Source organism: Purpureocillium takamizusanense, chromosome 12 (genome assembly GCF_022605165.1).
Source record: "Purpureocillium takamizusanense chromosome 12, complete sequence".
Classification (NCBI taxonomy): domain Eukaryota; kingdom Fungi; phylum Ascomycota; class Sordariomycetes; order Hypocreales; family Ophiocordycipitaceae; genus Purpureocillium; species Purpureocillium takamizusanense.
Window position 1 is genome coordinate 428,286 of NC_063079.1, and position 24,624 is coordinate 452,909.

Below are 24,624 nucleotides of genomic sequence, written 5' to 3' on the forward strand. Positions count from 1 at the left end.
CTACGTAGTCTTTTTTTATTCCTTTTTTTTTCTTCTTCTTATTCTTGGGTTGTTCTGCTTTGGTCGAGTTCACGCCTACATGTAATCATCGCTTGGGGGAGGGGAGACAGAGAGTGTGTGTATGCGAGGACTGCAACGGACATGGTCCCTGTGGCGCCTCAAACCCCGTACATAAAACTGGGCGCTCTGCCCGTTCTACGCCTCCATAGCTTATTTCCTTCGCGCAGCGGCCCTCGTCAAATGTTCATCATGCCTTCGGCGTTGTTGTTGTTGTTGTTACTGTCGCCGTCGCCGCTGCTTGCCCACCACCACTGAATGAATGGGCTTCGCCAGAGCAACTCGAACAGACGGCCCCATCACATTGACGACAAGCGCAGAGAAAAGAGCCCCAAGGCCCAAGACCGGGCCACTCACTCAACTCACCCACCCACACTCGCTCACTCATCACCACTCATCATCATCACCACCACCACATCACACACACGTCCAACCACGCGCCGATACTGCGCCTCACGAGGAGACAGACACATGCCCAACTCGGCGTTCACCCCCCGTCGTCGCCGCGTCCAACACGGATGCCCTCACGTCACAGTCCCCATCGTCCCCTCCCCCCCCCGGGACTCCCGAGCGGCTCTACCGCCTTTTTGAACCCCTTTGTCGTAGCCCCTCCGACCCGAGCCCAACCCAACCCAACCCATGCTCGCCCACGTTGCCATGGGCTGGGCGCCTCGGCAATCGCTGCGACTCTGGATGCGCTCCTGCCCGTCACTCTGAAACACGTCGTCGAGAACTGACAGGCCTGAGTAAGACAACAGCGGCAACCCACCTGCCATGCACGCGCCTGACCGCGCCGTGCTTCACAATCGATCAATCTCACAGTATGCTTCGTAGCGCTCTCGTGAATCTGCCTGTCTTGTACTGTCGTGTCCTAGGTTCAAGGGTATCTCTTGCGCTGCTCCCGACAATCATGATTAGCGCGCCATTCTCCCATGCTAGACCAATAAAAGCAACCCTTCTGCCGTCCAGAAACTCGGTACACCGTGCCCAAACCGTGGTGCAAAGTCATTTGTCCCCTTCTACTCCTCCTTTCGCAGGACTCGCTCATCTTCCCTATCATCTGCGTGCCTCTCGCCCGGCTCTTCCTGGGGACTGGCCAGCGGGCTCGTTGCGATGGCGTTTGCTCCGCTGATGCTGTCCGGCCGGCCGTGGCCCAAGAGTCCGCTCCGTACGCTTGCGCCGTCTCCCTGTTTCGTCGTATAAACGCTGTTGCGTTCTCCCTGCAGCGTAGACGCCACGCCTGTGGCCGAGTAGATGCTTGTGCGCTCTGCCCCGATGCGCGAGCTGCTGCCATGCAGCCCCGGCGCCGTCGAGCTTGCGGCCGGGTCCACCGAGGCGCTCAAGACGCTCAATGGCAAACTCTCCCGGCTTCCGCCCCAGAGAGACGACGGCGCTAGGGCGCGGACCGAGGCATCCGTGTCCATGGAGCGGCGTCGGCGCCGCTTGCTAGATGACGCTAGGGTCAAAATGGACGCATTGTCCGTCAAAAGGCCGTTGGCCGTCGCCGCCGAGTAAGTCGTCGGGTGTCCCGTGGCGGGGGTGGGCGCTAGATGGGCCGGTATTGCCGAGGCGGGCGACGTGGTCGGAAAGGGCTGGCTGAAGTGGATCGACTGCGTGTTGCTGTGCTGAGCCTGCCCAGATGCCTGGTGACCGTTGGGGGCCAATGACTGGATGGTCGTCAGGGTCGTTGTCAGGGACCGCACCGAGGGCGCAGGGCTGGAAAAGGTGCTGTCTCCGCCTCTTCTCGAGTCAATGCCTCCGCCCACGGTGCGGCTCGTGCCCGCAAGCGAGCTGGGCGCAATGATTGAGCGCTGTCCCTCGTTCTCCGTCGATGCGGTGCCGGCCATGCTCCGGCCTCCGGCAGTCATCGGCGCGTGGTCATCCGCGTCGGCCGAGACGCGAGTCGCCCCATCCGTCGACACGATGCTGCCCGTCTGCGCCGTGACAAACGAGTAGGAACTCCCGTTCCCACGACTGTTGACGGTGCCGTTGCCGTTGACGTAGTCGTCGGCATGGTTGTGATTGCCGCCGACGTGACCCGATTGCGGGTAAGGGTTGTTGAGTTTGCCCCTCTTGATCTTGGTGTGTCGCTTGGGTCGGTCGCCATCCGACGAGGACTTGAAGTTGGTCAGTCGCTTGACCCAAGTCGAAAACGGTCGCCGGCGGTGCGCCTGTCGGTCTGCAAGCTCGTCAGCACGCTTGTATGTCCAGGACCAGCCGCAACGAACGCCGTTGAGAGCGGGCATAATGGATGCTGCCGCCGAGCTGTGCCGGGTGGTCGAGCAGATGAGGCAGCTTACCGTGCGGCTCGGGCGCAATATCTGTAGTGGCCATAAGGACGTATTTGCTTCTGCTGCAGCACAAAAGCCTGGCGGGCTTGGGCTGCGGTCAGCGGACAGCTGGCGCGTCAGGCCCAGCAACGAGCGAACGTCGGGCACGGGCGTCGACAACGGTGTCTAGTGGCGAAGACGGTAAGCGAGGCGAGACGCAGACGCAGATTGGCAATGCGAAGTAGACGACGGGAAGAGCGTTGACGTTTGGGCGAGAGGTTGATAAGGTTTCGTATCGACGTTGGACAGTGGGCGACGTTTGATGATGCGAAGGCAAGGTAACCCTGGTAGGCGTTGCCGGTACGTTAGTGTCGCTCCGTTGCGTGCCAATGCACTGGTGAGGAGGGCGGACGGCACAGTGCGACAATGGCTGGGCCGAGCTGGACTGGGCAGCTTGAGCCCCCGCCGGGCAGGCCCGCTCGTAATTGCTGCCCATGACGCATGGGCCCTCTGGACCTGGACTGCGGCGGCTGCCTTGGGGCCTTGCTGCTGTTGAGCTGATGAGAGGAGGGTCCAGGCGTCATCACGTGATAGCGGAACGAGTCGGAATGAAGCCCCGTGCCACGGGCCGACATGCCCGCGTCTCACATGAGACACGAGACGCAGGTAGTGCGAGCAAGTATCAAGGCCTCATCATCGCTCATCATTCTACAGACATTCCAAGTAACAGGTCTGGGCCGCCGCACGTCGGCAGCCCAGAGTCGATCATCTGCTGGGCGGGTAGGCCGCACAGTGCGCATCGGCTGGAGAGACACTACCAGCTGCAGGTGCAGGCCCTATGGAGTTGCCGCTGCGGCGCGACGTCACTGATACGTGCATTGACAAAGTCTCAGCTCAACCCAGTTTCATTATCGATAGGCCGACTGCAGATTAAGAAGCATCCAACTTCCTGCCTTCGCTTTGTGCCCACAGGCGACGGGACTGCAGCCTGTCCACTGCGCCCGTGGTCCCCAAACAATCATCGCACAATGGGGCTTGTGCCATGTCCATCCGTCAGCTCCCTGACCATGTCATTGACAAGCTCAAGTCCTCGGCCGCCGTCACCTCGCTGAACGGCGTCGCGTGCGGGCTCGTCACCAATTCGCTGGACGCCGGCGCCTCGCGTATCAACGTTCGCCTCGACTTTGCCCGCGGCGACTGCCTCGTCGACGATGATGGCTCCGGCATAGAGCCTCGCGAGTTTCTCGAGGACGGCGGCCTTGCCAAGCTCCATCGTATGTAGCATCGCGCCCCATGCTGCGACTCAAGCCTGCTAACTTAAGGCAAGACACCTCCAAGATCCCCGAATCTCCGGCCCTCCATGGCAGACGGGGTGACTTCGTTGCCGCTGTGGCGGCTCTGTCAATGCTTTCGGTGGCATCCCATCATTACCGACACATCTCGTCGGCTTACCTATCGATACACAACTCTCAGGTCTTGGCCCGGCGTGTTCCAGCACCCCCAGAACAACGTTTCGACGTCTTCGACCATGGCACCCGGGTGTCCGTCCGCTCTCTGTTCGGATCCATGCCTGTCAGGGTCAAGCATCGAGCGTCGGTTTTTCGGGAGCGTTCCGCCATCGACAAGGAATGGGGCAGCCTCGTTCGGGAAGTCATGACAATGCTACTCTCATGGCCGAGCCAGTTGTCCGTGTCGTTACACGAGGCGAACACCCAGCGCCAATTACGGCTCAAGTCCGGTTGCAACACAGATCTCGTTGCGCGGGTGTCCAGTCTCTTCGTTCAGGCGTCACTGGCCGATTCCGCGGACGCCTCATCGTGGGTCCCCGTGTCAGCTTCATCTCGCCAGGTGCGCATTAAAGGATGCGTGTCCACAACTCCGGTTGCTACAAAGCGGTCGCAGGCCATGAGCCTCGGCATTCAGGCCATACTAGACAGCCACGACTCAAACGTTCTCTACGACGCCGTCAACAAGGTGTTTGGCAACTCTAGCTTTGGTGTTGTTGAGGATGCTGAGGGAGCAGGCCCGAACTCAAAGCTCCGAAAGGGGCTTGAACGATGGCCCATGTTCTACTTTCAAATCCACTTGCTCGGATCCAGCGTCCAGTCGAGAGGACTTGATGACTCTCAGAATGCGCTGAGTGACATTGCGGGCTTGCTGCAGACGATCTCCTTTGAGTTCCTCAAGAAGCATCGCTTTCGGCCTCTGGCCATCGAAAGACTGTCAGACAAGTCAATATTCTCTACAGCAAAGGTGCTGAAGCGCTCAGGCAAGTCATCCAGCCGGTCACCTGCACCATCACAGGGAAGAACCAGCCCGCCGCTACCTCGTGACTCTGCTCGCGGAGTCAGAGCAGAGAGCCCCTTTGGCGATTGGCATCGCGAGAAGGTTGGGTGGGCAATGTCCAATCTCCACGGTCCAAAGCCACTGCCGAATGAACGGGGCCGGAGGCAATCTCCAGGCGCAGGTAGACGACGCCTGGTAGGCCAAGGTGGAAAACTCGTCCGCAAGCCGTTCGAAGACCCTCTGATGGACGAGTCAGAGCCCGTCCAGTCCGCGGATGGCGTCGTCAGAGCCAATTCCGCCTCCGAGTGCGCACCTGACGCAGGGCACCAAACGAAGCGTCTCCGAGTCCTCGCGAGCCGGCCCAAGCCTGCTCCTAGCCCATGGCTTCAGGGAATTCTCGACTCATGGAGGAATCCGGTCTTTGAGACCGCTCCGACAGCAGTGCCCCAGATTTCTGGTGATGACCCCGTGGGCATCCTATATCGAGGCACGTCAGGCTTGCATCACTGCCAGAGCAAAGAAGCGAACGTCAATCTCGAAGTAGGATCCGTCAGCCTTGCCGGACGTCTCTCGCGTTCTGCCATGGCTGAAGCAGAATTTGTCGCCCAGGTCGATCGCAAATTCATTCTCATCAAGCTGCCTTTGGTGTCAGCGACTCAAATGCCTGCTGACAGAAAATCGCAGGCACTAGTCATGGTGGACCAGCACGCAGCCGACGAGCGATGCCGATTGGAAGAGCTCATGGCGGGATACTTTAATAGAGATGCAGATCTCGTCAAGCCGGTGACGCAGTCATTGGACCAAGACATTGTATTTGAAACGCCGAAAGGGGAGGGTGAGCTCATCGATCGTCATCGCGGCCATTTCCAGGCATGGGGCGTCTCTCTTGTTGTCGAGTCGGAACCAGGCGCGTTCACGGTCAGGGTCACGGGCCTCCCGCCGAGTATACTCGAGAGATGCCGCGGTGAGCCTCGCCTCATCATCGATCTAATACGCAAGGAGACGTGGGCGCTGGAAGACAGCAACGCCGTTCCAGAGCGGTCCCTCTCGCGGGAGGCGCGCAGGTCATGGCCGTCTTGGTTCCGCGGCTGTCCACCGGGGATCCTCGAGCTGCTCTTCTCGCGGTCCTGCCGCAGTAAGTGACCACCCAGGCAGCACGACCCATTCAGGCACTTGAGCAGGAAGGGCCACGGTCTCTAACACACGTGTCCTTCTTCGCAGGCGCCATCATGTTCAACGACGAGCTGACGCCCGACGAATGCCGAGCGCTGGTGGGACGGCTCTCGCGGTGCGCATTCCCGTTCCAGTGCGCACATGGGCGGCCGAGCATGGTGCCGCTGGCGGATCTAGGTCCGGGAAGCAGCCGCATCGGGGGCTGGCGGGACGGGACGGCCATCGAGGCGGAGCGGTGGAAGAGCTGGTGGATGGATAGGCAAGACCAGGGACAGTGAGGCAGTGATGCTCGGAACTTGACCGAATAGGGGGATGCGGACTGTGGCTGGTGATGGCTTGTTTTGACGTCGGTCGAGCAGACACATCACGAAGTAGAGCATCAAGAGTTCACAATCGGCGAACAACAGCAAGGGAAAAACTACTTTTCGACCTGCCAAATGATCGGTTCCTGGTCAGACATGATGCCTTGATTATGCTATGTGCCTTTCGACTGCAGGCATGACGCCCCTCGTCGACCATCTTTGTTTCTAATCTGCTCGAGACGGATCTCGCGCGGGCCGTGCTCTGAGCATCTGCCTCTGCGCTCTACCTGCCTCTCCCTCGCCATTACGCGCACGCAAGTGACGAGATCTGATGGCCCTGCCCTGCCCTGCACTGGTCTACCGACCCAGGCACGTCTGTCATCAAAGGCGGCCAAGCTGGCGCGGAGCCTCGCCCTCTCCGGTCTCCCATCCTCCCCCCTCCACCACGAATCTCCCGTGCAATGCGGTTTGGGTATCTATCATACACGTACATAGTTAAGCGAACGCACGCGCCTCCCCGTGCGGCTCTGCTCATTTCGTTTACCCATCCCTCCAGGATAGGAAGCCCCCTACGCAAGGTGGCACGCACGCTCGCACGCCCCTCATTATAATTCCATCCCCGGACGTCGCTCCAAATGCGAGAAAATGCGTGTCGTTTCGTTTCTTTGTTTCGAACCTCTCGCGCGCGAAAAGAGTCCGAAGCGCCTGTATGCAAAGATGCAAGAGACTTCCCCCGCAACAGCGGCCGTTGTGTCGTGTTTCGTCCCAGAGGGGATTGCGCAGAATCCCATGAGGAAAGGGACAAGTGTACATGCAAAAAAGGAAGAAGAAAGCGCGCGGGTGAAGTTTGACGTTCCCCTCGCACGTCATGTATGGACCAGGGACGCGAAAAACGAGAATGCGTGGGCAAATGCAGCAAGCTTATGATGGGAGAAAACAAACGCCGATCATGCTGAGATTTCGTCCTTGCCGTGGTCGTCGTCTGTGGCGGCAGCGGCGAAAGATTGCGAAGGACGTCTAATATGGGACGAGCGCCCGCGGGAGAGGGCAGCGCGAGTAGATTCGGAGGAGCAGCGACAGCAACAGCCGCGAACCGCCAGTCGGGGCCACAGAGTGAGCGGTCGTGCGCGCGTCGTACCGGATATATGTGCGAGCGAGCGGGTGGGTTGGGCGCGCTCAGGGGTTCGTGTTGAGGCGGCCGTCGCGGATCATCTCGAGGCGCTTGCGCTCGCGGGCCTCTTCCTTGGCCCGCCTCTCGTCCTCGGCGTCCATGCGCACCCACTGCTTAATGTCGCGGTCCCAACGATGACTGTATGATGGCATGCACCTTGGTCAGCATGGATCCAATCTCGGCATGTACTAGGGCATGTCTCCAAAAGGGGGGAGATTGTCTCATTACCTCTCGTGCTCCTCGGTGACGAGGCTCTTGGCACCGTACTCGTCGACGAGAATCTGCTCGAAGCTGTAGGGGACGAGAGCGCGGACGCCCTCGAACTCGGTGCGGCGCAAGGGCCACAGATCCTGGCTGGCGTAGTGGTGAAAGTTCTTGCAACTCCAGAAGCCGGGGCGGTCAACCTCGCGCTCGCGGACGCCTGTGATATCGACGAACATGCCGTTTTGCATGTCGATCCAGCGGGCATCGATGATGTTCATGCCGTCGCCCTGGTCGATGTCGGAGTGGTGGGGGTTGACATCGAGGACGTACTTGCTGACGGAGCCGGGGCTGGACGACGAGTTGAACGAGTGCTCGGTGCGGTTTAGGTGGTCACCCATCCACTGCAGGGTGGCATTGCTGACCTGGACGTCGAGGTCGTAGTCCCAGGGCATGATCTGGCCGTTCCACCACCATCCGAGGAGAGTGCCGTGAGCGATCCATGTCTCGGCGCCGGCAGCATCCATAACGGTCAGGTAGCTGCGGATGAGGTCGCGGAGGACGGCGGTGTGTTGTTCGTAGGGAACCTCCTCCTTGAAGTAGCGCAAGTCGTAGTGACCGAGGGCGAGGCTGCCCCAGGGCTCGTGGAAGTACTTTGTATCGTCGTCGCGCTTGGCGAGCTCGGGGTTGGGGTTGGCGACGGCGGAGGAGGCGAGCGGGACGAGGGCCGACGCCGCGGCAAGGACGAGTGCGGCGGCCCTCATCAGGGAGGGTAACCGGAGTATGGTCATGGTATCTGTGTGTGGAGAGGGTGCCGCCGATGGCGGAGGATAGAGGAGAGTCGAGCAAGGTGTCGTCGTCGTCGTCAAGTCGTCGTAGGTGAGGCGGGTGGGCAGCAGCAGCAGTGGTGGTGGTGGCGATGGTGGCAATGTTGTGTCGCGTGCTCAACACTCCAAAAGCAACATCCAAACGATGATGACGAAATATGCCGGTATGCGTACTTTATCGGTTGCGCCGCGGCGTACGAATGCTGCGTGTGAGTGCTGAGCGTTTGCGGCAGCCAGGAAGAAGGCTGAAAAGTACGATGCTGGACTACTACGGTCGAATATGTTGAAGAGAGAGGGGAAGAGAAGGATGAAGCTGAGATGAGTAGCAAACGAGACGAGGTGGCGTGGACGTAGGACAGGTGCGAGCAGGCATGTATGTATGTACGTGGATGCAGTCTAAGCCAGACGCCGGCGCTGGACAGGTGTTTGAGTAGTGGCACTCAGCCAAGAAGGTTGGGAAATTCACACACACACAAACAAGGAGCGATGCTACTACTAGTAGTAGTCGGTAGGAGCAGCATGTACGTATAACAAGGAGGTAAGGTAGGCAAGGCATGATAGGGGAGGGGGGGTGATGTGGGATGTGCTGGGACAAGGCCAAGGCGAGGCAGGCCCGCCAAGCCCGGAACGAGACGCACATTAACGAATGATGGAATGAATGAATCAACGATGGATGGGACTGACTGGGGCGGCGGGCATGGCCGCCGTTGATGAGCAGACAGCGATTGATGCAGCGTGGGACAGCCAAGAACACGCCCCCCCGGGAAAGGGACTCCATCTGGCAATAACGTTTGGCGCTTGGCGCCGAGGAAGGAGGGCGGACGGCGGACGGACCGGGGTGTCGGGAGGGTGGGTGGTTGGTAGAGGTAGGGGACGCCAAACGGGATTAAGCAAGTGTGCGCGTGTGTGCGAGTGCGACGAAGAAGGTCGACGACGAGGAGGACGGTGTGCGTGGTTGTGAGTGAGTGGGCAATGTGTTTGTGTGCGTGTGTGTTGGTGTGTGTGGGTAGCAATCGTTATTACCCGCCGCCGCCGCCGCCGCCGCCGCTGCGTGGGCAAGACCAGCCGCCTGCCTCGCGCCTGCCTGCCTGCCCTGCCTGTCTGCCCTGCCTCCCCAGCGCGGGTTTCTTGGCATTGTCTTTACATATTTTCTCTAATCCCACCCTGTGTCTGTCTGGTGTTGCTTTTTCCAGTTCAGGACATGGCCGCCAGCAGCAGCGTCATTCACTCCTTCTCACTCGTGCATTGGGAACTCTAATAACCACAAAGGTTCGCTCCCAGCTTTACACGCAGGCACGTATACTGTACGCACGCACGCACCAGCACAGCACAGCATAGCACGAAAGCACGGACCGTTGTATGTGCTGGGCTTCATGTACGTATGCGGCAGGTTCGTCGGCTCGCCGGCACAGGCGGCGCCGCCGCCAAAACAGCCTCGTCCCAACAGCGGCTGAGTGCGTACGTATGTGGCGGGGGGGGGCCCTTTCCGTCTGGCTGCCGTTCGCCGCGATGCGATGCCGTGCTTGCCAGAGCACCCAGGTCCAGGCCTTTTTTGAGGCCTTTCCTAGCCCTTTTCGAGATTTCCCTCTGTGCCGTGCCGTGCCGTGCCGTGCATTGCAGTGCACTGTGGCTGTTTCGCTGCTAGGTACGGTCTGGTCGTTCTAGTCTGGCTCGCTGAGCGGCTGAGGGCGTTGCGGTGCGCCGCATCGGTTCAGCACCACCCCAGGCGTGAACCAGTACGTACTGCAGCGATTAGCACATCGTAGGGCCACCACAGCAGACTGACTGACTGCTCTCATCATCCATTATCATCACCATCATGAGACACGCACGCACGCGCGCCAAGCCAGCCACGGCCCTGGCTTGTGGCCGTGTTTCACGCCCCCCCCCCCACGGCGTCCCCGTCCTTCCGCCCTCCGCCCGTATCAACGACAACCTGACCTGACGTCCATCCGCCGGCCCTCATCGGCACCGCACCGCGACCGTCGCCCCCGACCACTTCCATGCTGCACCATCGGCGCCGACCGGCCGTGGACCGACCGACCGACAGACCAACCGGTTCGTTCGTTGGCCATGACGCCGTCGCTGCCTCACTATTGCCCCTTTTTATTTCTGCACCGCATACTAAATGATCTGAGTTTTATTAACTTGTAGTACTGTATCACAATGGCGAAATAAACGAGTGGATATGCATCGGCTATTAGCTACCCTTATCCATGTCTGGCCTTCTTCCTTTTCCCGAATCGCATCTCGTCTCATCCTGGTTGGCGGCTCCCTCCTCGTCGGCCCCGCGTCGGCACAAGCCACGCGCCGGCACCAGCGCTATTCGCGATCCAGCAACGTACTAAGTTAGTACAGTACTAGCCAGCGTCCATCCATCGCCAGGAACCCACCGTCCCCGATCGCCTGCCGGAGGGCCAGATGGCGAACACATGTGCTGCATGCCTGCCAAAGGACGCCGGCGGACCGGAGACAAAGGCTAGGCCGCCTACGGAAGCAGGTCGTGTGTGCGGGAGATGACGACGCCGCCCCCCGCCGCGTACAACCAACCTCGCGGCGCGAGCAAGCAACGAAATACAGTAGGGTCTTCGTCCCAGCCGAGGAACCGCTTCATCAGGGCGTCATCGATTGGGTTTATGGCGCCTCTACAGTTGGCTGCGTGTCTTGAACGAAGTAACGAACCGAACGGCCCGGGGGCGTTGCGAAGCTAGTACATCGAGTGAGAATAAGAACGTAAGGACCGCCGAAAAAAAGTAACTGTCGACCGCTACGCCTTCGTCATCGAGTGCCCGCCAACGCACGATGCCCCGCCAGAGTAGGTATGCGCCGAGCTGAGTTGGCTCCATTGCACGACCTTGTGACGCCCGACGATGACGGACTAAGTTGATAGTAGCAGTTCGTGCTACCTGGGCTGCTGTCCATCATGACCGGCATCAGTGGGGCTACCGTAGCACGGGAAAGCACGCATTGCCAAGATTGCCTACAGACTGCACGGAAGCACCCATCACCTCTGTCGTCACACGGCATGTTGCTGCTGTCGCCGCCATTGCCCATCAATCCGCTATATTGACTCAAAGATGCTGCACGCCGCGGTGCTACCTACCCGCCGGATCGGCTCCCGTTATGGTCGGTCGCCTACCAGGGATCAACCCCGTTGCGTCCGTTGCTTGCACACCAGATTAGGTTTTTTGTTCCTCCCATCGGCACCTGACCCTCGTTCCAGCCCAGCAGTGAGCTTTGGCAGGGACGCAGGTCAAGAGTGCCGCGTCGCACTTCGTGAAAAGAGTATCTCCAGAGGGTATGCCGGACGTATGTATACGGACAGCCCCTGGGATATGCGCGACTCCGCCCGCGGCAGCCTCCGGAACGACGGCACTGTGCCGCACAAGGTCAGCCAGCAGCGGCACGCCGTTGTCGTGGTCGTGGTCGTGTTCGTCCGTCGAGGGCAATGGGGCTGCGGCGGCGGCTCCATCGTCCATCAGCCTCATGTCCATCAGGCGCCCCGAGCGCGCGCCACGCGAGACGACCCATGCAAGCCTTCCCCATCTCCAGCTGCCAGCAGCGCCTCTTGCCTCACTCGCGGCGGCGGCGCCACGGCGGTGGGACACGACGACGATGACGGATCCGGCTCCGACAGTGGGCGTTTCCGAACCAAAATCGACCGCTGCTGTGGCTGGTGCCAGACGCCGGGCTGCAGCTCCCCTACTGACGTACTTGCAACTACCAGTACTCGGTACGTGTATACTGTACAGTGCAAGTGACAATATGATAGCCTGCTGGCGGCGAAAAACGACAGCAGCAGAGGCGCGCGCACGTCGGGCTGTCGCAGCAGCTAATCTCCGTCCCGCCGACGTCACCAAATTCCTTGGTCCTCGTCGAACTTCGGAACCTTGGTGGTGCTCTTGGCAGGACCGCCTATCCTGTATCCTGTCCTGTCCAACAGAAGCTGACATCAGACGGAGGTGAACCACCACCATCACGCCAGAACATATTGCCGCGCGCACGACTCGTCAGACACGACTGCGGCTCCCTCCCCCCGCCCGCCCAGAAATGCCGGAATATGTGCAGTCCTGTATTTTCGAACAGGACTGACATGTACAGTATCCAACAGGAGGGGATGAAGAAAACGAGAGAGAGAAGGAGAGAAAATGGCGCCGCCTCCTTTCCCCCTAGGTAGGTCACCCATCCCAGAGGCCGCGCGTTCTTTCGCTCCAGCTTTCCGCCTACCCCCGGATCTAACGGCACCGGCTGGCCCGCCCAGCATTGGAAGCCCTTCACAGCAGCCAGCCGCCTAGCAAGCCACCCAAAACCCGACCGCCAGCCGCTGCCGCCACCCCGGCCTGCCAAGAGCCGCCGCGCAAAAGCCCCCCCCCCCCCCCTTTGAGACTGCAGACGGACGCCGCTGGGCCCTCCAGCCGGTACAGTACCTCGGGTGGCCTACCGTCCACAGTATCGTCAAACACCAGGGTTGATAGACTTCGCGGCGGGACAGCGCAGAGAGCAAAACAACAGCCTAATAGATCATCGTAGTTTTATACTGCAAATCTGTGCCCCTTAAGTTTACATACCAACCCCAACCCAGGGCGAGCCTCGGCGCCTTTTTTTTTGGCTTGGCATCAATGTCCAGCGAGGTGCTTGCAGGTGCTCGCGCTCCTGGTGTGCCCACAAAGTGGGCGGTTTGTCCTTGGATTGCGAGTCGTCAAAGGTAGTTGGTTATTACCGTGTCAGGTTTTGGGTGGGCTGTGGGGAGGGCCAAGTCGCTGGAGCGGAGAAAACATCGTGCCTACGTGACCAGACGGCCTTGGCCTCGCACATCTCAGACAAACACATACGTCTTGCGATGCATCACACTCCGCAGACAATGTCTCAAATGCGCAACGCGTGACCACGAGAAAGAAAAAAAGACAGCATCATCATTCGTCGCAACTATGCGGGAGAACTAAAAATAAAAGGGAAGAAAAAAAGAGTCAAGACCGAATGATCTCTCCCGCCGGGAATTGAACCCGGGTCTCAAGCGTGACAAGCTTGCATACTGACCACTATACTACGGAAGACTCGAACAGCTGTTTTCAGCCGTCGTAGTGGGTGTTGTGATTGGACCTGGCTTATTGCTATATATATGCCCCACACTCAGTATCCATCCCGTTTTGGCCACGGCGTCCCCTGACGTCGAATGCGACCAGATACCCTATACGCTACTACATTGAGCAAGGCGAACAAAGGGACTGACTGCCCTTGGTGTCGTCATGACAAAGGTACATATGTCTGATCTCTGAATGAACTTTTTCCCATATATAGTATTTTCATCTCCAATAATGTAATTGCACTACTGTTGATTGCCTGCCGTTCAAACCTGCGCTTCGTCATGCCTGGGCTGATGAGAGGCATCGCGGCACTCCTAATCCACTAGCAACTCGAAAGCGCAACGAAAACAACTACGTCTGCTTATAGACAGTCAATTAAAGAGGGGTTGTTCGTCGTCGGGACTGGCCGGCGAGTTCAGAGCCCAGCAGACTACGTGAACCCATTGTCGGTTGCGAGATCCGAAAACTCATCATCCAGTGAACGCGTGTGCCTCTTTGACGAAGATATACCGGTTGGGGGACCAAAAGGGGGGATCGTGAAAATCGTGAAGAAGCTAAGGCACATGCACAGCCCGGAGTTTTCGGGCTTCATTAATCCACCTCAGGAGGACTAGACGGGAATAAGGGTAGAAAACCCATCTTGTCGCTCACTACCAGCTGCGCGCTTACATCAACGACCCACCATCACCACCTGTGGCCAGACGACGATGCGCTGGCCCGGGTGGCACGCGGCGTCCCACACGCGCGACTGGTCGTGCTCGGAGCCGCCCCGGCCAAGATGACCATGGTTTCTGTTTGCCTCCTTACTTGCTTGCTGGCAAGGGGGTCTCACATTAAAGACGAGGCGTTGTCGATGCACAGACTCGTCATTTTTGTGGTTGGCGCGATTCAAGTTCAAGCTCCAGAATTGACTCAACAGCGGCAGATCGTCAGCTCGCTAACCATTTCCCATGAGGCTCCAAGCTCGCAGCTAGTCATTGCGCGCCGAGCAGATGCTTTGCCGGGTATCGACGTAGTAGCATGATAATCCGTCCGTATACATAATATAACACGGTGCTCTTGCACGGCCCATAATATCGTCACGCAGCGTCCCCTCTCCTGGGCTGCTACCGCGCAAACACCTTGACCACGCCGTCGCCTCCGCCGCTCACCACCCATTTGCCGTCCTGGCTCCAGACGCACGAGCATACACCTTCGCCCCGCATCACCCGGTGGCTCGTGATCTCCTGCGTGCAGGATCGCTTCTCCAAGCTCCAAAAACGCAGCGACGCGTCGTGTCCGGCGCTCACTAGCTCTCGCCCGTCAGGGCTCAGCGACAGGCTCGAGATGGCGTCGGGGTGGGCGAGCATGTTGTACGTGCATTGCCCTATGGCCTGTGTTAGTGATGCTGGAACAGGTAAGGAAAGCCCCAGGCTCTTCTCTTTACACGTACCGCTGTTGGCGTCGAAGAACCGCACAAAACGGTCTTCGTGCCCAGAGATGATTGTCCCCTCCACGCCCGAACCCGCCATCGATCGTCCGCCCGTCGGTCCCCCGGCCCCGGCCTCGTCCTCGCCGCCAATGGTGTTGGGATGATGTGGACTTCCTTGGTCCAGTCCAATCGTAGTCGCCACGACCGCGTTGACGCCCGTCTTCATCGAACCGTCCGACGTCTCCATGCTGTCCATCTGGCCTACCTGCTCACCGCTTCTCGTGTCGTAGACAACGACAGCGGCATCGGCGTATGCGACCACAAACGTCTCTCCAGAACTGCCGAGTGGCGTGATACACGTGGGGCTGGCCTGAGAGCCGTCCGACCTTGAAATAACATGCACCAGCGTGTGGTGGAATGGCGAGTTGGACGACACCGTCGGCTGTGGAGAATTGGAGAAGCCGCTGCCGGAGCTCATCGAGTTGCCGCGAACGCGCCCGCCGCGCCCAGACATGCTTCGATTCGACCCAGGCTGCGGAGAGCTGAGCTGCGGAGGGGCACTGACGGACCAGAGCCGCACCGTCCCGTCCGCTCCGCCGGAAACGAGCAGTATCCGGTCCGCGCTACCGTAGTGGCTGGAGTTGCCAAAGACATTGCCCAAGGTCGTAGGCAGGACGCAGAGCGCCCACACGGCGTCGGTGTGGCCCTCCAGCGTTGCCTTTGGGTCCACCCGCCCACGCTCCCAGACGCGGATCGTTGCATCCTGGCCTCCCGAGAAGATCCATCCGTCGCCTTGCGCGCGACCACCAGTGGAGAAGTTGGGGGACGGCGACCACGATGTCAGCGACAAGACGGAGCCGGTGTGCCCGCGATGCGTGAAATTGGCAATAACGTCCAGGTCGGACGCGGCATTGAGCGGGCCGGCGTGGCTGTCGAGACGCGGGATATGGAAGCGCTTGATCATGCCGTCGTCACCGGCCGTACATATCTCAGGCTCTCCAGGGCTGCCGCCGCCCGAGAAGATGACCGTCCGCACGGTATCGAGATGGCCGCGTAGTCCAAACCGCAGCTTGAAAGCGCTGCCATCGGCCTTTTGGCTGGCGTTCAGGGCCAGCTCATGCTCGCCGCTCCGTCTCCTAGACATTGAACTTTTTCTTCGATGCCCACTAGGGACCCGGTTCGGCGATTTGGGCATGTACTCGGCATTCGGGAACGCGTCCGTGTCAGGTCGATTCGTTGCCGAAGGCGCAGACGACTGCTGGTGGGCCGTGCCCGGCTCGGGAAACGCGCCCTCGGGGAATTCCCAACCATCGGGCTCAGGGGCAGCGGGCGGTTTCTCTCGCAGCTCGGCAGAATCGTCGACGCCGCCGAGCGCTTCAGCGGCGTGATTCGGCCCTGGCATGTTCTCATCTAAGGAGCGTGTTGTCACGGAGACCGGGCCCTGCCAGTCGTTAGAGCCAGAGAACATGGCGACCTGGTGGTCGTTAGCGGCTCGCATCATCGGCTGAGGCTGCATGTCGGGTTTGGCATAGCCCTGTGACTGGTGTTGCATCTGCGATACGGCGTTGGGGACCTGATGCGCGCGCGCGTTCATTGCGCCCATGTCCTGACCGTGGCTTGGCGCCGGTCGCTGGAGTTGGAATTGCCTCTCCATCGGCTGCGGACCAGGCATGCCATACCCTTCGGCTTCTCGGAGGTCTTCGATCATGGGCAGCGGCGGCGACTCGCGAGGCGGCTGAGGGTTCGCGGGAGTAACCATGAGATACATGAACTCTGCCTGGCATTGATCGAGGTAAGTCTTGAGGTCGTTTCGTTGTGCGTCGTCGTCGGATCTGGGAATCTGAATGTCCTCGTCGGCTCCAGGCACCGAATGTTTGTCTGAGGATGCTGCGGAAAGGTCAGTAACATTGCGTGAGTGACAGCGTGGGACGCGGTACATCTAAGCTTCTCCTGAATCTTGGCGGCGCGTTCGCTCGCCGCGTCATCGTTCTTGATGGGCGTGCCCTTGATCTGCGCGGCCTGCTCCTTGACCTTGCGCTCGAGGATGGATACGTATTTCTTGAGAGCCTTTTGGGTAGAGTCGGCGCGGCGAGCCTGCCCTTCGAGATTGGCGATGCGGCCCTTCATTTCCTGCTTCTCAATCTCCCAGGCATTGCGATCGCGCTCGTGACGGTGCCACTCGGTCTGGAGAAACCGCATGACACCCTGGAGCGTGTACTCGGTGGCCTGGGGCTGGTTGGCACCGTTGGGGTGCATGCCCATGCCCATCTCCATCCCAATCATGCCATTTCCAACATTGGGGCCCATCGTGGCGCGCCTCCTCGGTCACGGGGCCTAGCTCATGGAGAGGCCAGCCGTCGGGGACTGGGAGGCGAAGGCCCAAAGGTACTTGGAGCCGGGCAGCTCTCCGGGCGACAGAGGCCGCGGCGGGTGTCTCGAGCGCGCCGACGAGGCAGGGGCAGGCAGGCAGGCTGCGCGCGTGATGCCTGTGGTCCGCAGGTGTTTGGGTCGTGGGATCGCGGATGGCGTCTGTCCGACTCGGAGGTGGTGATGGATAAACGACCTCAACAGATGGGTGGATGGATGGAGCTCCAACAGCAGGTTGTGCTCCCGTGCCTGGCTTTGCTGCTGCTGCCCGCTGTGCTATGCTGTGTGCTGTGCCGTACGGCGCTGGGGCGCTCAGGGCACGCGTAGCCAATCAAAGCGCGAGACGTTTCGTGAGGCCATCAGGCATCAACCCGCAGAGCCCCTGGAGCTACCGCCGAGCACGGGGCTGACAGTGTCACTGCGCCTGGGGCCCAGCAGCTCCAGTGCCTGTGGTGCGCGTGAGGGCCCTGGCAGGGCAGCCAAGCAGAGCAGGCCACTGGAGCTCGGAAGTGAGGTGTCAGCGGAACAGCACTTTTCTTGCCTGAGACGAGGCAAAACCGTAAGGATCAGGGAGCATGAATGGCTTTTGCGCAGAACTGTCGCGCAGCAAGATGTGCTTGAGTTGTCGCTTGCACCAACACGGCTGCGTTGGACGATCCACGGCGTTTATGGATGATAGCAGCGGCGCCTAGCACTCGCTCGCGATTTCCGCCTTCAGACTTTTGAAAAATCGTAGACGGGAATAACGGAGCTAGCTGGAGTCCATCGGCAAGTTTATGGCATTTCAATTACCTTGCATGCGCTGTCTGGGCTGGCATCGACTTGCCTCCTGTCGGGGCCTAGTGAGTCGTGGCTGGACGCGCTGCGAGGCTGCCACTACTAGGTAGGGAACGCGCGGGCATTCGGCACTGCGGCAGGCACCGAGCTCCAACTAAAAGCATCCCCACCATCGTCATCACAGCTGCGACAGATCCGCCGAGCACCACCCGGGCCAGCTGACCTACATCATCAAGCGAGCAGCGTCGCTTCGATGCGGCAAGATGGCTATCTCGGTAAGCTGAGCCCCCATGGCCTTGCTCTTTCTTCAAGCTTGACTAACTCAGCCACAGTGGAAGTCGTTCGACTTCTTCGACGTCGCACCCGTCTCCTTCGCCGATGATGACGCTCAGCAGCTCTTCGACAGCAACGAGATATCCAGCGTCTGTGCGGGCTCCGACAGCCTGTTCGTGGGATCAAACGATGGCTTCGTCAGCATCATCGGCAAAAGCTGGAAGGTGGTGCGCCGCTTCCAGGCGCATGAGTCGGGAAGGGTCACCCACATGCGCCAGGTCGAGGGCACCAGCGTCCTGGTGACGGTCGCGGTGAGCTTGCGTCCGCGAAGGCTGTGGTGTATCCTTTATTCTGCTAACGATAATAAAGGAGGATCTCAGCAGTGAACCGGTACTCAAGGCGTGGGCCCTCGACAAGCTCGTCAAGAAGACAAACATGCCCACCTGCTTGAGCACCCTGACTATCAACAACGGACGCCGACAGTTTCCTGTAGGTTGCGCCGATACCCCGTAGATAGACGCATCGAGTATGGGGTGCTGACCACTTTTCAGATATCTGCCTTTGCCGCGTCCCACGACCTTTCGCAGATCGCCGTCGGCTTCGGAAACGGCGCCGTCACCGTCCTCCGCGGCGATCTCATTCACGATCTCGGAACGAAGCAGCGCATAGTGTTCGAGTCCGAAGAGCCGGTGACGGGCGTGCAGCTCGCGACGGACGAGAAGCTGACCACACTCTTCGTATCCACCACGTCGAGAATCATAAAGTTGGGCCTTTCGCGCCGGGGCCAAGGGCTCCCGCCGAAGACTGTCGAGGATTCAGGATGCGCCGTCGGATGCATGACACTGGACCCCAGCTCAGGCGACGTCGTCGTCGCCCGGGAAGACGCGATATACACATACTTTTTGGATGGACGTGGTCCGCCCAAGGCCTACGAGTCACCCAAGAGCCTGATATCCATCTACCAAAACTACATTGCGCTGGCGTGTCCGTCTTCTGGCGCCAACGGAAGGGATCCAGATGCCATGAGACGGCGTTTTGGAGGCGGGGCAACCGAGGCTCTCTTCAATGCATCGTCTTTTGTGATCTTGGAGCCAGACCTGCGCGTCGTCTCACATACTGAAACACTGATCTCACCCGTCCGCTTCATCTTCGAAGTCTGGGGCGATCTTTTCACCGTCAGCGTCGAGGGCAAAGTAAGTCAGCCAGACCAAAGGTACAATTCGGTGGACTAACAGGTCAGGTCCACCGGTATCACGAAAAGGCTTTACAGCAGAGGCTGGAGATGCTGTATCAGAGGAACATGTTCCCCCTCGCCATTGAGCTGGCACAGAACTCGGGCTTGGACAACCAGCAGCAGAGCCTTATCTACCGCAAGTTCGGCGACCACCTATATAAAAAAGCCGACTATGACGGGGCAATGGTCCAGTACATTCGTGCCATTGATACTACAGAGCCGTCGCAAGTTATACGTAAAGTACGTTGCACTCAGCACCACATAGCGACCTCCACTGACCGCATAGTTCCTTGACACGCAACGCATACACAACCTCATTCAGTACCTGGAACAACTTCATGAGCATAGAAAAGCTACGGCCGACCACACCACGCTCCTGCTCAACTGCTATGCCAAACTCAAGGACATTGATAAACTGGAAAAGTTTATCAAATCGCCTGGCGACCTCAAGTTTGACCTAGATACAGCCATAGCCATGTGCCGCCAAGGAGGCTATTACGAGCAGGCTGCATATCTTGCCAAGCGGCATGGAGAGACGGAGCTGGTGGTTGACATTCTGATCGAAGACTCCAAGAGCTACGATGAGGCACTCGACTACATCTGGCGACAGGACCCGGAAGTCGTAAGTGCATGAGCTGTGGCTCTCAGGCATCGTTGCTGACCGCTACAGGCCTACCCTTGCCTGCAAAAGTACGCTCGCGTGCTCATCGAACATTGTCCCAAGGACGCGACCAGGGTCTTTGTAGACTACTATACCGGCAAGTATAGACCCAAACGAACGATGGCGGTCGTTGCGCAAGACGGCGAGACACCCATCTCGACGGGCGGCTTTGCTGCTGGCGCGGCGAGTGCCGTGCAGAACCTGTCTAATCTTCTCCCTCTGCCCTACATGAACACCTCTTCTATAGCAAGCCCTGGAACACCGGGAACAGGCAAAAACGCAATTCAAGATGCGATGGAGTCGTTAAACGAAGACGACTATCCACCACCAAAGTACAAGGCGCCCCCACCGCGAACGGCATTTTCATCCTTCATCGACCACCCAGATGAGTTCATTGTGTTTCTAGAGGCGTGCTTGGAGGAACAAGATCTCGCAACGTCAGACAGGACAGAGCTTTATACCACGCTGTTCGAGATGTATTTGTACAAGTCAACTGAGAAGAAGGGACAACAGCACAGAGAGGAGTGGGAGGCTAAGGCGAAGAAGTTGATCGAGGGAGAGCATGTCCCTATGGAGAGCTCAAACGTTCTGCTCCTTTCGCACCTGTCTGACTTTCGCGACGGCACAGTCTTGGTCAAGGAGCAGGCAGGCCTGTTGTTCGACATCTTCCGGTCATACACATCAGCCAAGGACACAAGGGGCGCGTTGAAGGCGCTGAAAAAATACGGACCCGAGGAACCGCAACTCTACCCGGCGGCGCTGGCTTACCTCACGTCCGATTCTCGGGTGCTGCAGGAGGCTGGCTCTGACGAACTGGAGGCTATCCTGTCCAAGATTGACAAGGACGGGCTCATGGCCCCGCTGCAGGTGATCCAAACGCTCGTGGGGCAGTCGTCTGGAGGGGGCGTGGCAACTATGGGCATGGTCAAGCCATACCTGCATGAGACGATCTCGAGAGAGCGCAGGGAGATCACGCAGAACAAACACCGCATCGATACGCTACGGACAGACACGGAGAAGCGACGGACTGAGCTGGCGGACCTGGGAACCAAGCCAGCCGTTTTTCAAGCCACACGGTGCGCCGACTGCGGACAGGGGCTCGACCTCCCGGCGGTGCATTTCCTCTGCAAGCACAGCTTTCACCAGAGGTGCCTCCGCGGAGGGGCCAGTGAAGGGGACGACGTCGAGTGTCCAAAGTGTGCGAGCGGGAACGAGGTGATCCGCAAGATGCGCGAGCAGCAGAAGGAAAGCGCAGAGAAGCACGAGCTGTTTAAGGGAGTGTTGGAGGACAGCGATGATAGGTTTGCCACGATTGCGGACTGGTTCTCACGGGGAGTTATGGATGGGCACAATGGTGAGGCGTAGTTGGCTCACGTATCACTGGAACTGGCTTGATGCCTTGTATGGTGTTGGGATTAGCCATGTGTACCTAGACTAATTGGCGCTCAAATCGCCCCTTCGCGCAATTGCATCACGGGTCACGGTTGTGGTGACTGCGTCAGGATCGATCCTGGACACACGCTTGGCTTTGGCGGCGATCCGCCTCGAGCCCCACGTTCGTGCCATGGGTTCCGAAGTCTGGACGGTGCAACGTCATCCTCAAATGACCCTCATCCAAGGAGTCATCAATAAAGAACAATGAGTCAAGTGCCGCCGCCGCCGCCCATCATGAGGCCACGACCGGCACAGCTTGTCGACTTCTTCGCACGATCGCTCACCGCGTTCCAATCGTCGCAGGATCCGCTGCGAGTGCTGTGCACCCTGCCACACGGCCTCGCGGCGGCAGCAAGCACCACAGCCGCCGCCGCCGCCGCCGGCTCCAGCGCTGGCGATGCAGAGCCGGCACCACGGCGGCCAACAAGCGGGCCGGTGCGCAGATTGATCGTGCTCGACTCGAGCTTCAACCCGCCCACGAGGGCACACGCGCGCATGGTGCGGTCGGCGGTGCAGGACGCCAAGAGCAGGAGCACGAGCAGGGATCCCAGAGCGGCGAGAGACGCGACGACGCGGGTCATGCTCCTGCTGGCGGTTAATAACGCGGACAAGGCGCCCAAGCCGGCGTCGTTCCCGGTGCGGCTGTGCATGATGGAGGGGTTTGCGCGGGAGCTGCTGGGCGGCGACGACGAAGAAGGGGTGTCGACGCCGCCGGGCGTAGGAGAGAAGGAACAAGATACGAGCCGTCGCCGGCGCCAGGATGCAGCAGCCGGACTGGAAGTGGACCTGGCGGTGACGACGATGCCGTATTTCCACGACAAGGAGCGGGCTATTGACGCAAGCGGTTTCTACGGACGGGGGGGAGACGAGGCTCCGGAGCAAGTCTTTCTGGCGGGCTACGACACGCTGATCCGGATCTTCAACCCAAAGTACTACCACGACCATCAGGACCACGACCACCACGACGGTGACGGCAGTCAGGAGGCTTCCGGAGCGGCGTCGGCAGCGGGCGGGCACGCCAAGCAGCAGCAGAAGAAGACGGCGATGCAGAGGGCACTGGACCCCTTCTTCGCGACGGCGCGGCTGCGTGTGTCGACGCGGCTGGACGACGAGTGGGGCGGGCTGGAGGAGCAACGCGAGTACGTGCGCGGGCTCGAGGGCGGGAGGCTCGACGCCGTGGGCGGGAGGGGTGCGTGGGCGCGCAGGGTGGACGTGGTTTCGACTATGGACGGCGACGACGACGACGAGGCGGGGGGAGAAGAAGAAGAAGAGATGATGCGGCGGATGGAGGGCGTGAGCAGCTCCAAGGCCAGGGAGGCGGTCAAGGAGCGGGACGGCGAGGGGCTGGAGAGGCTGGTGGACGGGGAGGTGCGGGCGTGGATCGAGAGGGAGAAGCTATATCGTGATTGAGGTGAGCCAAGGTGGTAAGGGCGTGAAGAAAGTTTTGTGTTTGACGCGTGGTGTATTGGCGGCTTGATGCCTGCGGAAACGTGTGCGTCTGTTAGTACGAAGTACCGAAGTGGTACGAGCCATTGACGCCGTGATGCGAGCAATAACGACCTCTAACGTATACTACCTCGTAGTTACTACCTCGTAGTACTTGCAATCGTCACTCGTACGTAGCAAGGCCGAGGCAATCTTGTTAGGAGGTTCTTGAGGCTCAACATGGGCCAAATTTCGTTGCTCTCCTCCCATGGGCGGCGACTCCCGCCATGCATGAGCGTGTCTTCTAGACCCAACCTTCGTCTCAGAGCTGCGCACCCTTGCTGGCTGAAAAGCTCGTCAGGGCAGAGATTTCCTCACCGTTCGACCCTGATGCCTGCAACGCGGCGGACAGGAAATGAAGCTGCATCCACAGTTTGCTCGTGCCGACTTGCTTCTCCCGGTGAACCATGCCGTTCCCCGAGCCTCAACTGGAGGAGCTGTGGCTAGGCCCCAGCGATATCCACTGGGAGGAGGAGCCTTGCCGGGGCAAGCACTCGGTGTGGGACCCGCATGCGCGCTAGCACAGCAGGAGCTCGCCAGGGTCCATCCGTTCCTTCTGGGCAGAAAATTTCTGCCGCCGCCCAAAAACTTTTAGGCGGTGAGCACAGGCACAGTGGCCCCACTGCATGCAGTATAAAATTCGAGCTCGCCCGCCGCTCTTTCAGTTTCCTTTTCTTCTTTTTTTCTTCATGTCGACAATACTTCAGTATGTGCACCCCCATACTATCACACACACGCGCATCCGCGGCGAATCCTCATGCTAACAACCGCCTGCAGGAGAATCATTTCTATAGTATTCGACCTTCTCTTGGTTCCCTACAAGAGCCACAGAATCCACCCTGGTTGATGAGTGCATATCCCCGACGCCCTAGAGTGAATACTCTTTTCTGGTCCTCTCGCTCTGTCCGCAAGGATGGCGGCGGTCTGCCTTTGCGCAGCCGCTGTATAGAGAGATGGGGTCTCGACTCTTTTGTGTGTCGGCCCGCTTCTTGATGATCTCGTCCCCGTCTGCGGTCTGCCTTCGGGCGCGCGGGCGGGGTGGGTGTCGGTGGACGTCTGACAGGCGTACCTTTTTTCTCTTTTCATTGCGGTCTGGGCTTGCTCGGGCGCGAAGAAGAGTGTCGTCTTGGACTGACTCTGTTACATGTTTGCTCTGTGACTCCGTCAGTGAACATGTTTGTCGAGGCGTAGACGTGCTGTGTCGGAGCTACGGTGCTTGGTAGTACGTCCCCGAAGCATTTTCCATCGGGGGCAATTGCCCGGCCACCTTGTTTTCCTTCGCCGGCTACCCCAATGTGGCTGGTCTGAGCCGCAGGACCGATACCGCAACTTTGCGTGTGTGTGTTCCCTGCAGCCATCAAATGTAGGTTTGCTGGAGCGGTCTCTTAGGCAGCGAAAGTGAGGGCATCGCGGCCACGGCTATGGTCCAAAAAATGACTGTATTGAAGATGTCATGATAACCTCATAATTACACATCTAACAGCTCATTAGCTAACTATTGCCATGCCCGTTCGTCGGCCTCTAGCTATGCCTCTATTCTATCCTAATATGCTGCTATCTAGCTTGGCTATTGGCTTTGAGGTAAGGTCTCGTGCTCGGCATCCTATGGGC

General features: G+C 59.5%; 6 protein-coding genes and 1 non-coding gene across 10 annotated transcripts; 3 read left to right on the top strand and 4 right to left on the bottom strand.

The window, feature by feature from the left end:
• Positions 1-21: 21 nt before the first annotated feature.
• Positions 22-2,735, bottom strand: JDV02_010346 (uncharacterized protein). 2 transcript variants are annotated; one of them, XM_047992078.1, is made up of 2 exons: positions 2,358-2,735; positions 22-2,236 (listed from the first exon to the last, which is right to left on the bottom strand). In XM_047992078.1, exons 1-2 carry the CDS (start codon positions 2,389-2,391, stop codon positions 1,077-1,079), a joined length of 1,194 nt encoding a protein of 397 aa, XP_047848091.1. In that variant the 5' UTR covers positions 2,392-2,735; the 3' UTR covers positions 22-1,076. The 2 variants fall into 2 exon arrangements, with proteins under 2 accessions (XP_047848091.1, XP_047848092.1); XM_047992079.1 differs by having other exon boundaries at positions 621-2,735.
• Positions 2,736-3,014: 279 nt separating this feature from the next.
• Positions 3,015-6,222, top strand: MLH3 (DNA mismatch repair protein). Of its 2 annotated transcripts, XM_047992080.1 has the most exons (3): positions 3,015-3,601; positions 3,655-5,748; positions 5,835-6,222. In XM_047992080.1, the coding sequence occupies exons 1-3, from the start codon at positions 3,370-3,372 to the stop codon at positions 6,062-6,064; spliced, it is 2,556 nt and encodes an 851-aa protein (XP_047848093.1). In that variant the 5' UTR covers positions 3,015-3,369; the 3' UTR covers positions 6,065-6,222. The 2 variants fall into 2 exon arrangements, with proteins under 2 accessions (XP_047848093.1, XP_047848094.1); XM_047992081.1 differs by having other exon boundaries at positions 3,655-6,222.
• A 1,042-nt stretch (positions 6,223-7,264) lies between these two features.
• Positions 7,265-8,251, bottom strand: MNN4_3 (mannosyltransferase; the record flags this gene model as incomplete). The annotated part of the gene is made up of 2 exons (XM_047992082.1): positions 7,265-7,397; positions 7,488-8,251. 2 exons carry the CDS (start codon positions 8,249-8,251, stop codon positions 7,265-7,267), a joined length of 897 nt encoding a protein of 298 aa, XP_047848095.1.
• A 5,018-nt stretch (positions 8,252-13,269) lies between these two features.
• JDV02_010349 lies at positions 13,270-13,341 on the bottom strand. The gene has a single exon. It is a non-coding gene; the product is annotated as a tRNA-Asp (tRNA).
• Positions 13,342-14,225: 884 nt separating this feature from the next.
• ADI1_3 (1,2-dihydroxy-3-keto-5-methylthiopentene dioxygenase) lies at positions 14,226-17,358 on the bottom strand. Of its 2 annotated transcripts, XM_047992083.1 has the most exons (3): positions 16,720-17,358; positions 14,804-16,669; positions 14,287-14,737 (listed from the first exon to the last, which is right to left on the bottom strand). In XM_047992083.1, exons 1-3 carry the CDS (start codon positions 17,087-17,089, stop codon positions 14,478-14,480), a joined length of 2,496 nt encoding a protein of 831 aa, XP_047848096.1. In that variant the 5' UTR covers positions 17,090-17,358; the 3' UTR covers positions 14,287-14,477. The 2 variants fall into 2 exon arrangements, with proteins under 2 accessions (XP_047848097.1, XP_047848096.1); XM_047992084.1 differs by having other exon boundaries at positions 14,226-14,737; positions 14,804-17,358.
• Positions 17,359-17,926: 568 nt separating this feature from the next.
• On the top strand, positions 17,927-21,678 carry VPS11 (Vacuolar protein sorting-associated protein 11). Its single transcript, XM_047992085.1, has 7 exons — positions 17,927-18,201; positions 18,259-18,510; positions 18,569-18,688; positions 18,751-19,392; positions 19,440-19,673; positions 19,720-20,055; positions 20,104-21,678. The coding sequence occupies exons 1-7, from the start codon at positions 18,190-18,192 to the stop codon at positions 21,457-21,459; spliced, it is 2,952 nt and encodes a 983-aa protein (XP_047848098.1). The 5' UTR covers positions 17,927-18,189; the 3' UTR covers positions 21,460-21,678.
• Positions 21,679-21,762: 84 nt separating this feature from the next.
• Positions 21,763-22,938, top strand: JDV02_010352 (Nicotinamide-nucleotide adenylyltransferase; the record flags this gene model as incomplete). Its single annotated transcript, XM_047992086.1, has 1 exon — positions 21,763-22,938. The coding sequence occupies one exon, from the start codon at positions 21,763-21,765 to the stop codon at positions 22,936-22,938; it is 1,176 nt and encodes a 391-aa protein (XP_047848099.1).
• Positions 22,939-24,624: the final 1,686 nt, after the last annotated feature.